At 42.0% G+C, this 14,907-nt stretch overlaps 1 protein-coding gene across 5 annotated transcripts in view; it reads left to right on the plus strand.

Annotated features, from left to right (window-relative positions):
- The window catches only part of MPP6 (membrane palmitoylated protein 6), a 133,732-nt gene that overhangs the window by 64,132 nt on the left and 54,693 nt on the right, over positions 1-14,907 (plus strand). For 4 of the 5 annotated variants that reach the window (XM_039523458.1, XM_039523459.1, XM_039523455.1 and 1 more), the window contains exons 2-3: positions 5,120-5,238; positions 9,884-10,036. In XM_039523458.1, coding sequence (XP_039379392.1) covers positions 5,122-5,238; positions 9,884-10,036 — 270 coding nt within the window. In that variant the 5' untranslated portion in view covers positions 5,120-5,121. The remainder of the gene's footprint in view (positions 1-5,119; positions 5,239-9,883; positions 10,037-14,907) is intronic. The other variant, XM_039523457.1, reaches the window with a different exon arrangement.

Raw genomic sequence — 14,907 nt, forward strand, 5'->3', positions numbered from 1 at the left:
CCTACAGATGTTTGAGATGAGATGGCTTTGCACTATAAAAAGACTCACACACAGAGACAGATTGCAAAAAATTAGGGTAGAAATCAGTCCATGATGTGTCTGCATCATTTGAACCTTTGGCCACCTCCTCTCTTTTGCCCCGGTCTATGAAAGTGGCCTTCCTAATGGTGATCATGTTGGCTATGAAAGTGGGTAAGCTTGGGGCCCTCATGGTGGACCCCCTCCACATGGTGTTCCGCAGGCATAAAGTGTTAAAATCACATCCCAAGTTCATCCCAAAAGTCCCTTCTGAATTTCACATGAATCATACTGCTCACTTGCTTTCACCCAAAACCTAACAGTAATAGAAATGACAGGAAACTGCACTCTGTGGCTGTTGGCAGAGCTTTAGCCTCCAACTAGCAAAGGGCAAAACCCTTTAGAAAGTCTCCAAGGCTATTCATTTCCATTACTGAGAGAATGAAAGGAGAAGCAGTCTCTTCTCAAAGACTCTCAAAATAGATTTCAGGGTGTATTCTCCGCTACTAAGAGCTTATGGAAGCTCCTCCCCCTTACGGTATCTGGGCATATTCAACTAGAGCACAAACTGCAGGGAGTTAGTTCCCCTCTTGGGCATCTGTAGAGCAGCAGCTTAAGGCTTCATTCATACCTTTACCAGGCATTATGCTTTTTTCCAAGCTTCATCTGTGGATGCGTCCTTTGGTTTGACGATCCCGTGATCTGCAGCATTCTTCTTGCATATTCCTCTGTCATGAGTACTGCTTGGGAGTCACCCATAGTGTATACCCAGGTGGACCAGCGCTTGAAGAAGTGAAGGTTACTTATTTCTATAGTAACTGGAGGGTTTTGTTTTTTTTTGAGATGTGTGGCCCCGATGGGTATTACCTGCCCTCCTTCCCCTCTGCTCAGATCCTTACTTGAGTCAGAGTAGAGTAGGAACTGGTGAGGCAGCAGGTCCTCACTGCCACTTATGTCCTCGGTTCAGAGCATGAGGAAGCATAGGGTTCAGGTATGGACCAACACACTGCTATGGAAAAGTCTTCTGGTCTCAGGCACGTGGAACACATGCACTTATAGGGACTGTGCATCTTGAACTCCAGTAACTATACGGTAAGTAAACTCCATTTTCCCATGCTAAAGCCAGCTTAGCATAGCCAATACTCGCATTTTATCAAATTTTAAAAATCAATTGAGGCTCAGAAGCAGGGCTACTTCAAGTCTACTAGCACAGCAGAGGAGATCACTAGAAACTGAATATGGTGTCCAGAATAGTCTGCCAAAATGAATAAGCTTTCATATGGTAAATACCCTTCTCCTTCACTGAAACAAGAAAGATGTGAACACCTCAGGACTTTCAGTTTCTGGGCACCTAGTCCCCTGCATTCATCTCATCTCTAGTAGTTTCTTTTGGAAGTTCCCCTTATGTCAGGAATTCTTGCTCTGGAAACATTTGAGGTTAGTGGCACAGAAATTGATTCAGCTCTGAGGGATAGATGTCTGAAGTGAAAGGAAAGTCAGAAAATAATATTGAAACAGGATCAACTGTCTTATGTATTACCTAAGAGCTTTTTTGTTTTCTTGGTGCATCACAGATTTAACACTTCAGCTACATACTCTATTAGTTAATTTATTAAAGAATGAATGGAACTATACCACTGTAGTTTTAATGAGGTGCCTAGCAGAATTCTAGTGTATCTGCTTGTGACAGTGCAACCTGGGACTGTGGGACCATTGTACCCCCTCTGCTCACTATCCTGGGTTGTCTCTCACAATGCCTTATTGGTGGCAAGCAGCAAAGCCCGCCAGGTGTTGTTACCACTCAGTACAACCGCATGTGGAGCCCCACACCCAGCTTGCATCTGCAGGGAGTCAGACTAGATGATCATAATGGTCCCTTCTGATCTTGAATTCTATGATTCTATGATTCTATATTGCATGAATACCCCCAGAGTCACTCATGGAGCACACAGAGAAAGGTACCAGCCAAATCCCACCAGCTCCCAGCCTTGTACCGTAAGAATATACCGTCTTGCACTGTTCAAGACCCTTTCTTGAACAATGCAAATTTATTAATTGGTTCACAGCTTCATCAGTGGAAAGTGGAAATGCACCAGCCTTTGTGACCTGAGCAGATTTGGCAAACACTTCAGACAAACTCGCTGGTAGAGATAAATAGTAAAACAAGTGTATTGATTACAAAAGAGAGATTTTAAGTGATTATAAGTGATAGGCAAAAAGAGTGGTTACCCCCCCCAAAAGAAGAGAAAATATAAGCATGCAGTCTAAACTCTCAACCCTACTAGACTAGGCAACATCTAGGTCAGGTGTCGGCAACCTTTGACATGTGGCCCATCAGGGTAATCCGCTGGTGGGCCATAACACATTTTGTTTATGTTGACCGTCTGCAGGTACGGCCCCCTACAGCTCCCAGTGGCTGCTGTTCACGGTTCCCGGGCAATGGGAGCTGCGGGAAGCAGCGGACAGCGCGTCCCTGTGGCCCATTGCTTCCCTCAACTCCTATTGGCCGGGAATGGTGAACCACGGCCACTGGGAGCTACAGGGGGCCATACCTCTGGATGGTCAAGGTAAACAAAAGGTTGCCAACCGCTGATCTAGGTTAAGCAGTTTTTCTCACCTCACTGGATATTTCAGGTTGGTTACAGTCTTTAATACTCAGGCTTTTCCCTCTTAGTCTGGGGACCAGTCTCTTCAGCTCCAGCATTCTTGTTGCCTTCTGCGTAGATGGGGAGAAGAGAAAGGATGAAGCATCGGACCATTGTGTTGTGTTTTATAGCCATAGTCCATGTGCTTGGAGAACATACATCTAGGCATGTCTCGTGGGCATTGCTGAGTCATCAGGCAAGGTTGAACAATTCTCCTGGTGTGGCCTTCTGCAAGTGAGTCATTGAATTGTCTCTTGCTGGACAATGGCTGATGATGTTTGTTCAGCACCCACCTGGATGCTGGTTATCCCCCTTCTTATTGGCTTTGGGGAGCTAGTGTCTGGGTGCTCAAAACATATTTTAATGACGACCATACAATGCAATTCTCATAACTTCATATGCATTAATGATATACATATTTAGATGGAACAGTGGGTTTCAACCGATCATAATCTTTCCCATGATACCGTACATGGCGTGCTTTATATGCAATATCACAATTATACACAAATGATGAATATGGGGGTTACAGGGCGTTCCCCCACGGTGTAGAGTTTCACAGTGCTGCTTTCAGGACTTAATCTGACCTGGAGAGGGGAGGAGTGACGGTAGTTTATTTTTTATACAGTGCTGTGGTACATGTGGTGCTTCAGTCATTTAAGAAGAACAATCCCTGCCCCAAAGAATTTACAATCTGCAAAGACAAAGTATGCCCAATAAATGTGGGAAAGGATACAGATTGTCAGCCTAAAGAACTCCCTGGCATTTAAAAAAATTGTTAGATCACCCATATGAGGGACTTTAAAGAGAGACAGAAGGAGGAAGCTGATGCATAGTATCCATAATAAGTAACTAGTGCTGTTGTCCGCATGTAATGGTTGCTTCTGTTTATAAAACACATAATTTGTTAGAACTTTTTGGAATAAGTTCTTAATTTTAGGAAGATTGTTAACTATGAAATGGCATTGGCAAAGATGTGTAATTTTGTGGAATTTGGTGAGCTCTGCACAATTTCTTTGTAAAGCAAAGAAAGCATATTATTGTGATTTTAACATTTGTGATTCCAATACTGTATGGACACATATTACACCAATAAAAATGCTAGATAGAAGCACTTGTATACTTATGCAAAGGTATTTATTTTATACCAGAAAACCAGCATTAAGAGAATGTTACAGTTGTGCAGTTAGAGAATTTGGAAGTCAGGAAATGTGAGTGCAACATTGTTTGCCAACTTGAACAGGGGCTTTTAAAAACATATGGGCTATGTAGAGTTTGATTTGGTTGCTTTTAGTCATTTTTGTTTTGCTGACTTAGATACGGTATTCAGCATGAACCTCACAATGTGGTTGCCAACAGCTTTTGTCTATCAGCTAAAGATTGGAAATCATATATTGCTGTCAGAATCTATGAAAGCATAATGTAACTGTCATTTCCCTCCTACTCACCCTTTCAAGGAGAATTTACTTAAAGTAAATGGGGGGGAGATGTTTATTACAAAATATGGTTATAGAAGACTTTTTTAAATATTAAAAATGGTTCACAAACCTGTTGATTGACACAAGCTATTGTACTTCACGATAGCATTTAATTGTGTTAAAACGTTCCACTTAATAAAGAGTGGCCAGTAAATATTTTCATGAAGTGGATTTTTCTAGGAAGGATAGATATCAGAATGTAGGTGTTTTAAATACCATCCATTCTGTAAAGTTGTTGTTACATAATGAAAGCTATTGTGGAAAGCCATGAAGAAGTAATGCAGATTAGGAATGCATTCCTGTGTGGGAGGAAAGGGTATGTGTGTAGTTTTCTGACTTTTTGCAGCCTGTGGACTATTGCAGTACAGTAACTTATTATTATTTACAAAAAATTTTGTGTGTGGAACATTTGCAAGCCTGTGTGTACATGCAAATGTCAGAATTGTTCAACTGTACACAAGTGTAAGGGTACAACATGCATATGTTTGGACCTGCAGTACGTGTGGACATGTGCACATGAAGGCTGAAAACACTTTTTGAATGTGCAAAGAAAAGAGAAATAGAAGGAAAGCAGTCATTAATACATGTTACATTTAATAATAATATGTGCAGGTTTGTCTCCAAGGATATAATGTATAGCATATACTCATTTATATATTTCTTGACACCTTTACACACTAGCAAATGTTGGAAAAGATGTGCTGCACCTGGCTTCAAAGCAATTGCATTGGTAAAACTCTAAGTGGATCTAAAAAAAAAAATATATATTTCTTTATAAATGCAATTAGAATGTTGGCTGCCCCACACTCACTCCAATGTGCTATATAAAATATCTACAGTAATTCCACTGGGGCAGTCAGTACATCGGTAGTCTCTAAACATCTGAGATGTCTTATGAATATTGGGTTTTAGTTGTATTTCAGTTTTTAAAGGCTTGTCCTGAGTATTTTTGTCATTACTTTTTCTTTTTATCAGCAGCAATGCAGCAAGTTTTGGATAATCTTACTGATCTGCCCACATCAACAGGAGCTGAAGAAATAGACCTTATTTTCCTCAAAGGAATTATGGAGAACCCTATTGTAAGATCACTTGCTAAGGTATTTTGATGAATTGATAGTTTGAATTAAATTTGACACTTTTGATATTTTTACTTGGAATATTGTCAATTCAAGAGCTCTGACTGGTAGTATAAATTCATTTTGTCCAGAGCATAGCTACCACTGGTGGACTTGGAGGAAATTGTGAGAACAAATTTAATCCTGGACCCCCTTGACTTGATCCTTTCTCCACCTATCGAACTCAGTTTCATTTCTAGCATTTAGAAAAGGGGTTGGAATAGGGAGGATGAAAATAAGTTTATTATTTATTACTTGTATTATCAAAGAGCCTAGGAGTCCCAGTTATGAACCAGGATCCTACTCTGCTGGACATTGTACACACAGTACAAAAAGACATTCCCTGCCTCAAAAGAGCTTACAATCTAAATAAAAGGAAATTTTTAGATGGTTATAGACAGACCCAACAGGTAACTACAAGAAACATTACTGGTCAGTGTGATAGATAGGCTGTGCACACCAGCAGCCTTACCATTGTCAGGTTTTTGTATGCACCTTGGCAAAGGAGAATTTTAAGGAGGGAATTAAGGGAGAAGAATGAGTGAGTTTTGTAGATGTCATGGAGCCTTTCTTCCAAGCATGAAGGGAGAAAACACAAAGGAAGTTGTTTGGAAATTGACTTGGTGCCGCACAATATTTTGATTAGTTTTATATCATTCTAGTTTTTTAACGTGGCACACACAAATGGATTAAAAACTGGCCAACAGGTCTCAAAATGTAATTGTAAATGTGGAATCGTCATTGAGCAGGTGTATTTCCAGTGTGGACTAGCAGGAATCAGTTCTTGTCCCTATGCTATTTAAAATATTTATCAATCACCCAGAAGAAAACAAGATAGTCACTGATAGAGTTTGCAATTGGGGGAGCGGTAAATAATGAAGAGGACGAGTCACTGATTCAAAGTGATCTGGATCGCTTGGTAAACTGGGTGCTAGCAAATTTGATAGAGCTAAATGTAAATGTATACATCTAGGAACAAAGAATATAGGCCATATTTACAGGATGGGGGACTCTATCTTGGGAAGCAGTGACTCTAAAAGATTTGGGGGTTGTGGAAGGTAATCAGCTGAACATGAGCTCCATGTGTGACACTGTGGTCAAAAGAACTAATGTGATCCTGGAATGCGTAAACAGGAGAATCTCGAGTAAGAATAGATGTTTTACTTTTATCTTTGGCAGTGGTGCAACCACTGCTGGGATATTGTCTAGTTTTGGTGCCCACAGTTTAAGAAGTATCAGAGGGGTAGCCGTGTTAGTCTGGATCTGTAAAAGCAGCAAAGAGTCCTGTGGCACCTTATAGACTAACAGACGTATTGGAGTATGAGCTTTCGTGGGTGAATACCCACTTCGTTGGATGTCCTGCTTTTACAGTTTAAGAACGACGTTGATAAACTGCAGAGTGTTCAGAGAAGACCATATGAACGATTAAAGGATTAGAAAACATGCCCTATAGTGATAGAGCTCAATCTCTTTAACTTAATTAAAGAGAAAGTTAAGAGGTAACTTGATTGCAGTCTATAAGTATCTACATGGGGAACAAATATTTAACAATAAGCTTTTCAATCTAGCAGAGAAAGATGTAACATGATCCAATGGCTGGAAGTTGAAGCTAGACAAATTCAGACTGAAAATAAGGCAGTGACAATATTTAGCCATTTCAACAACTTACCAAGGGTTGTGGTGGATTCTCTATCACTTCCAAGTTTCAAATCAAGATTGGATGTTTTTATAAATTATATTCTCTATATTCTGAATTATTTTGAGGAAGTGTTATGACCTGTGTTATACAGGAGGCCAGACTAGATGATCACAGTGGTTCTCTCTGGCCTTGGAATCTATGAAAATGTAACAAGTGGGCAATGGAGGTTGACATCATAGGCTGATCGAAGGTAGGAGTTGATTAGGCAAATTCCTGTGTTTTAAGAAATTTAGATATCAAAAATATGGTAAAATTATTTATGAAGACAATTGTTTTGGACTTTGTCCTATCTCTGGTATCACTAAGCAGTTCTTGGCAACTGTTCATATTTACATAGCTGCCAGTGAGAGCCAGCAATTCTTATATCATAGTCCACAAAGAAGAAGTGTCCTTAGGCTGCATCCCAAGTTTCTGACCAAAATTATATTTCATCTCAATAAGTCAGTTTCACTGCTTGTGTTTTCCCCAGAGCCCAATATCTGCTGTGGGGAAGGGAGGTTGAGATGGTTAAGAGCTCTTTTATTACGGTATGCTCCTGATTACCCAAATAGCATGGGGGACAGAGATTTTATTCAGATAATCGGGAGTTCAGATAATGGAGAGGGCAGGAGCTGTTCAGCAGTGGGGTGCCTCCTCCTCACAGTCCTAGCCGGAGGGTGGAGGGGGTCTCCTCTTTTCCCCATCAGGTGTCACCGGCTTTGCAGCAGCGCAGAGAGCTTTCTGCAGCTCCACTGTCATAGCACCACTTCACCCACTCCCGTGACAGCAGAGCTGCACAGGGCTCCCTGAGCAGCTGCAGGAGCCATTCCGCATCCTGGTGGCCTCCCCTGTGGCCAAGGTGTGTTGTCGTTGTCCTCCTGGCCAGGGGTCTTTGCTCTAGTATCAGAATTTCTGCATTATCGAAATCCCTTTCTTGGCCCCCAGCATAGATTCAGGCCCTCTGCTGCTGGGAGACAAGGAAGGGATTCAGATAATGAGGATAATAAGGTTTCGGCTAAATGGAGTATAATGTATTAAGAGGAAAGTCAGACTATGTAGCCCAGTCATTACAGAGGGGAGAAAAACTCCTAAAAATCTCTGCACAGAGATTGTGTATGAGGTGCTACATCCAGTCATATATGAAGTCATTGATGTTCCCATGTCTGAATGCCTCAGGATTTGCTATGTGAGGAAATGGCAGCCTCTGTGACGCATCTCTTTTCTACTGAAGGGCTAGCAATGTTCCCCTGTTAGAAATCTGTAGGACTGCTGTGTGGGCTTGGTTCACATGTTCTCTTGACACTGCGTCAAGAGTAGATGCTGGTTTCAGAAAGACAATGCTTCAATCGTATAACTAGCAGGGCTCCTTGGACCTTCTTTTCAAGGAGGTCACTGCTAACTACGGTGGCCAGACATCCTGATATTAGGGACTTTGTCTTATATAGGCACTATATCCCCTATTCCTGAAAAAAAGAGTTCCGATTTTTCATACTTGCCACCTGGTCACCCCACTGCTAACTAGTCTCTTAGAGTGGGATTCTGTGACAGAAATGTCCAGGATCAAGCAAAAGAGAGTTACCAAGGTAAACTCCTGTTCTCCAACTGTATTGCCTTCATAAAGCGACATTGATCCTCCCTCTTCCTCTCTGTTTCAGAGCCCAGCCCTTGTAGCACTTCTAAGATAGAGAGGAACTGAGAGATTGTTCAGAGATGGTGGGCTATTACTGTTGTGTAATACAGTAACTTGTCACTTAACGTTGTAGTTATGTTCCTGAAAAATGCGACTTTAAGCGAAACGATGTTAAGCGAATCCAATTTCCCCATAAGAATTAATGTAAATGAGGGGGTTAGGGTCCAGGGAATTTTTTTTTCACCAGACAAAAGACCGTGCGCGCACACACACACTCTATAAGTTTTAAACAAACAGTTTAATATTGGTACACAGTGATGATGATTATGAAGCTTGGTTGAGGTGGAGGAGTCAGAGGGTGGGATATTTCCCAGGGAATGCCTTACTGCTAAATAATGAACTAGCAATTGGCTGAGTCCTCAAGGGTTAACTCTCACACTCTACAAGGCAGCAGGAATGGAGGGAGGGGAGACAGCATTGCAGACAGAGACACACACCCTGTGTGTGTGAGAGGGAGAGAGAGATGCGCATTTCCCCTTTAAGTACACTGCCTTGTTAATTACATCAGCTTGCTGAGACCGCAGCTGCTGACAGCAAACTCCTTCCATCCTGAGCCCTGTCGTGTGTCCCCCCTGCTCTATGGAAGATGGGGTAAGCAGGGTGCAGGATCAGGAGAGGCGGACACCCTGACAGCCCCCCTTTTCCTTCCCTGCACAGCTAGCAGGAGTCTCGGGGAGCAGCTCCAAGGCAGAGGGAGGAGCAGCACATGGGAGTGCGGGGAGGGACAGCTGCAATTGCTAGCCTACTGGGCAGCTGCTGCACAGGGAACTTAGGGGAGCGGGGAGCTGATAGGGGGAGCTGCCAGTCCACCCTGGTTCCAAGCCCCCACCAGTTAGCTGCAATGGGCTGCTCTTCCCCAAGCAGTGGACAAAGCAGGCGGCTGCCAAATGACATTAGAACAACTTTAAACGAGCAATTTCCCTAATTGATCAGCAATGTAACAATGAAACAACATTAACCGGAACGACTTTAAGTGAGGAGTTACTGTATAGAGCTTGAGGGGATACGTGTACACACAAACGTCAGTCCAGTCCTGCTTTTAAATGGGGGTTCTGTGGCCAAGTGGGTAAGCATGTTAATCCTACGGTGAGGCTGTGAAGGCAAAACAGCAGATTTACTTTAGATAAAGCACTCTTTTTAATCTTCTTGATGAAAAGATAAATCAGGAAATAAAATTAATCACAGGGCTAAATGAATTAAAAGTACTGCGGCAACTCATTGGCTATCATTAATATAATCTTGTTTTTAATCTCTCACAGGCTCATGAGCGACTGGAAGATTCTAAACTTGAGGCTGTCAGTGACAACAACCTGGAGCTAGTGAATGAAATTCTTGAAGACATCAGTCCTTTAATAAACAAAGATGAAAGTATTGCAGAATTAGTTGGTATACTCAAGGAACCTCATTTTCAGGTACCATTTTTTTCAGTTTGAATATTTAAATATGTTACCACTTAATATATCAACATATGCATATTGATCTAACTAGAAAGAGTGGAAAAAATAATTTTACCCCCCCCCCCCAACCAAATAAGGAGGAAGAATTTGGAAGAAACACCACAGTCTTTTTTCACCAAGAGTAAAGTTAAAGAGAAATAGGATAAAACCAAAACAAAAAAGGCCACTCGGAGGGATTAGGTATATATGCTGACTAATTCATTTTGATCAAAGCATATTATACATTCCTTGACATATTCACAAATCTGTCTCTAGCCAAGTACTTGCCATTCTTTCTTCCCTTGGTCCAAATTTGCTATGCTCAGGGGGATGATCTATATTACATACAGATTTGCCATCCTTTCACCTGGAAACCTAGTCCTGCACTGTCAGCTAAATAATCTTTCTGTTTTTTTAGAACTGGTCACACTGTTGCTCTTGCATACAGTGTTTTTTGGGGGGGCTGGGTTACTAGACAGTTTTATGCTTCCAAGGTTACACAAGATCTAAAAGGATTTCCCTAACTTTTTTTTTTTTTTTTTTTTTTTTTTACTCTGTACTTATTTTTATCTTAAATTTGGATTTACCTTTCTCCACTGCTGTGGTGTGTTTGGCAGACATTTAACTATACCATTATTCCATTATCCTATCTCTGACAATAGCCAGTAGCAGGTTATTCACAAGAAGGTGCAGGAAACCCCTTATTCATAAGTCTGTGGCCTTCTCTCATCCCTCAAAAAAACGGTTTCTTAAGGATCTGGACGAATATAAGTTTATCTGTATAAAACTGGTGCAGAACCTTGGTGAGTTTCTTGGTTAGCTTGATCAGGAATGGTGGATTAATTACTGGGCAGTAGTTGGGCGAGGTTGGTTTTGTCAAGCAATGGTTTAAATACTGGCTGGTTTATGGTGCCCTTTGAAGGGGTTGGTAGATTTCCTTCCTCAAAGGAGAAATTGGTTCACAGTTGCAGATGGTGACTTGCTTTTCCAAAAGTGCTTCTATGACTTGTACTTGTGTGAATAGACTGAAGAGGAATTTGACTGGGACAAACTTATCTGGTTGGTAGATATTACAAATGGTTCAGAGCGAATTTGTATTTATCCAAGGGAAAAGTCTAAGGGAAAAATAAAAGGATTAATGGAAGCAAGATGTGGATGATTTCCATTCCCTTTTGAGAATGGGAGGAGTTGTGTAGGAATGTGTTATCAGCTGTGTCAGATCAGTCTTTAGGGAGCTATTTGTTTCTGGGCTATAACCAACAGAGAAAAATACTTGAGAGATCCTGATGGTGACTATCTTGTTTGTAGTGGTGATGTGTCAAGATTCATAGGCTTCTGGAGACCGAGAAACCAAAAAATTGGTTTCATTACTGAGATTCAAAAATTACCCTTTTGCAACAGCAGCAAAGAGTCCTGTGGCACCTTATAGACTAACAGACGTTTTGGAGCATGAGCTTTCGTGGGTGAATACCCACTTCATCGGATGCATGTAGTGTAAATTTCCAGGGGCAGGTATATATATATATGCAAGCAAGAAGCAGGCTAGAGATAACGAGGTTAGTTCAATCAGGGAGGATGAGGCCCTCTTCTAGCAGCTGAGGTGTGAAAACCAAGGGAGGAGAAACTGGTTTTGTAGTTGGCAAGCCATTCACAATCTTTGTTTAATCCTGAGCTGGTGGTGTCAAATTTGCAGATGAACTGAAGCTCAGCAGAAGCAGCAAAGAGTCCTGTGGCACCTTATAGACTAACAGATGTTTTGCAGCATGAGCTTTCGTGGGTGAATACCCACTTCTTCGGATGCAAGCAGTGGAAATTTCCAGGGGCAGGTGTGTATATATAAGCAAGCAAGAAGCAAGCTAGAGATAACGAGGTTAGATCAATCAGGGAGGATGGGGCCCTGTTCCAGCAGCTGAGGTGTGAAAACCAAGGGAGGAGAAACTGGTTCTGTAATTGGCAAGCCATTCACAGTCTTTGTTTAGTCCTAAACTGATGGTGTTAAATTTGCAGATGAACTGGAGCTCAGCAGTTTCTCTTTGGAGTCTGGTCCTAAAGTTTTTTTGCTGTAGGATGGCCACCTTAAAATCTGCTATTGTGTGGCCAGGGAGGTTGAAGTGTTCTCCTACAGGTTTTTGTATATTGCCATTCCTAATGTCTGATTTATGTCCATTTATCCTTTTCCTTAGAGACTGTCCAGTTTGGCCGATGTACATAGCAGAGGGGCATTGCTGGCATATGATGGCATATATTACATTGGTGGACGTGCAGGTGAATGAACCGGTGATGGTGTGGCTGATCTGGTTAGGTCCTGTGATGGTGTTGCTGGTGTAGATATGTGGGCAGAGTTGGCATCGAGGTTTGTTGCATGGGTTGGTTCCTGAGCTAGAGTTACTATGGTGCGGTGTGCAGTTGCTGGTGAGAATATGCTTCAGGTTGGCAGGTTGTCTGTGGGCGAGGACTGGCCTGCCACCCAAGGCCTGTGAAAGTGTGGGATCATTCTCCAGGATGGGTTGTAGATCCCTGATGATGCGTTGGAGGGGTTTGAGCTGGGGACTGTATGTGATGGCCAGTGGAGTCCTGTTGGTTTCTTTCTTGGGCTTGTCTTGCAGTAGGAGGCTTCTGGGTACACATCTGGCTCTGTTGATCTGTTTCCTTATTTCTTCGTGTGGGTACTGTAGTCTTGAGAATGCTTGGTGGAGATTTTCTAAGTGTTGGTCTCTGTCTGTGGGGTTAGAGCAGATACGGTTGTACCTCAGCAACACATACAGTCCCCAGCTCAAACCCCTCCAACGCATCATCAGGGATCTACAACCCACATACATAGCAGAGGGGCATTGCTGGCATATGATGGCGTATATTACATTGGTGGACATGCAGGTGAATGAACCGGTGATGGTGTGGCTGATCTGGTTAGGTCCTGTGATGGTGTCATAGACTCATAGACTTTAAGGTCAGAAGGGACCATTATGATCATCTAGTCTGACCTCCTGCACAACGCAGGCCATACAATCTCACCCATCCACTTCTATAACAAACCCCTAACCTATGTCTGAGTTATTGAAGTCGTCAAATTGTGGTTTGAAGACCTCAAGCTGCAGAGAGTCTTCCAGCAAGTGACCCGTGCCCCATGCTGCAGAGGAAGGCGAAAAACCTCCAGGGCCTCAGCCAATCTACCCTGGAGGAAAATTCCTTCCCGACCCCAAATATGGCAATCAGTTAAACCCTGAGCATGTGGGCAAGACTCACCAGCCAGCAGCCAGGAAAGAATTCTCTGTAGTAACTCAGATCCCATCCCATCTAACATCCCATCCCATCCCACTGGGCAAACTTACCTGCTGATAATTTGGCAATTGATCTTAGCCTAATTTTGGCAATTAATCAATCCCATCGTACCATCCCCTCCATAAACTTATCAAGCTTGGTCTTAAAGCCAGATATGTCTTTTGCCCCCACTACCACCCTTGGAAGGCTGTTCCAGAACTTCACTCCTCTAATGGTTAGAAACCTTCGTCTAATTTCAAGTCTAAACTTCCTAGTGTCCAGTTTATATCCATTTGTTCTTTTGTCCACATTGGTACTAAGCTTAAATAATTCCTCTCCCTCCCTGATATTAATCCCTCTGATATATTTATAAAGAGCCATCATATCCCCCCTCAACCTGATGTAGATATGTGGGCAGAGTTGGCATTGAGGTTTGTTGCATGGATTGGTTCCTGAGTTAGAATTACTATGGTTCAGTGTGCAATTACTGGTGAGAATATGCTTCAGGTTGGCAGGTTGTCTGTGGGCGAGGACTGGCATGCCACCCGAGGCCTGTGAAAGTGTGGGATCATTGTCCAGGATGGGTTGTAGATCCCTGATGATGCGCTGGAGGGGTTTTAGCTGGGGACTGTATGTGATGGCCAGTGGAGTCCTGTTTGGTTTCTTTCTTGGGTTTGTCTTGCAGTAGGAGGCTTCTGGGTACACGTCTGGCTCTGTTGATCTGTTTCCTTATTTCTTCGTGCGAGTATTGTAGTTTTGAGAATGCTTGGTGGAGATTTTGTAGGTGTTGGTCTCTGTCTGAGGGGTTAGAGCAGATGTGGTTGTAACAACACTCTGCAGGTAGAAATAGTCACCTTTGTGTCTGGTTCTCACTATCTGGGATTGATTTTAAACTTGTAATTACTACCATTTGACAGCTGTTTGATTACATTAATTTCTGTTCTTTGTTTATTTGAATTTGGTATGTGCCCACAATGTCACCATAACCACAGTAATCAGTCTTGTTTACAGTCTAACAAAAAGGCCAAGGACTGAACTGATACTGAGAACTCTTAGAAGGTGGCTTCTTCATTGTTGAGGCACAGTAATCAGGGGAACTGATTGCACTGTCACGTAATCAGGGGAACTGATTGCACTGTCATAGTGCATGCTGTATCTCTTAAGCAAACAGAGGAACCCACTCTCCAGTGCTGTCAATATGGCACCTTTCACAATATTTAAATTTACTTAAAAATAGAGGTTAAACAGAATGTTCTTTTTCAGAAAAGGCTGGTTTTGACCAATCTGTCAACAGATGCTACATTGTGGATGCTGTTAAATCTCTTAAGTATATTCATATACCTTGCTGCACAAAAAGTAAAGTATTTTACCGGACATCCCAAGTGTAAAATTTAGCAACAGAGAAATGGTTTAAATACAATTTTGTATGCCTATATTAGCTAATAATTTTTGTATGTACAGGGTGGTAAATTTGCAATCATATGAGGTGGAAAGCAGTAATAATGATAATAAAAAACCGATAAAACCAAAACTAAGTCTGTAATTCTTTAAAGATAAATGAGAATAGCGACACTGAGGCTAGATATATA

This window comes from Mauremys reevesii, linkage group 2 (assembly GCF_016161935.1).
Source record: "Mauremys reevesii isolate NIE-2019 linkage group 2, ASM1616193v1, whole genome shotgun sequence".
In the NCBI taxonomy this organism is placed as follows: Eukaryota; Metazoa; Chordata; order Testudines; family Geoemydidae; genus Mauremys; species Mauremys reevesii.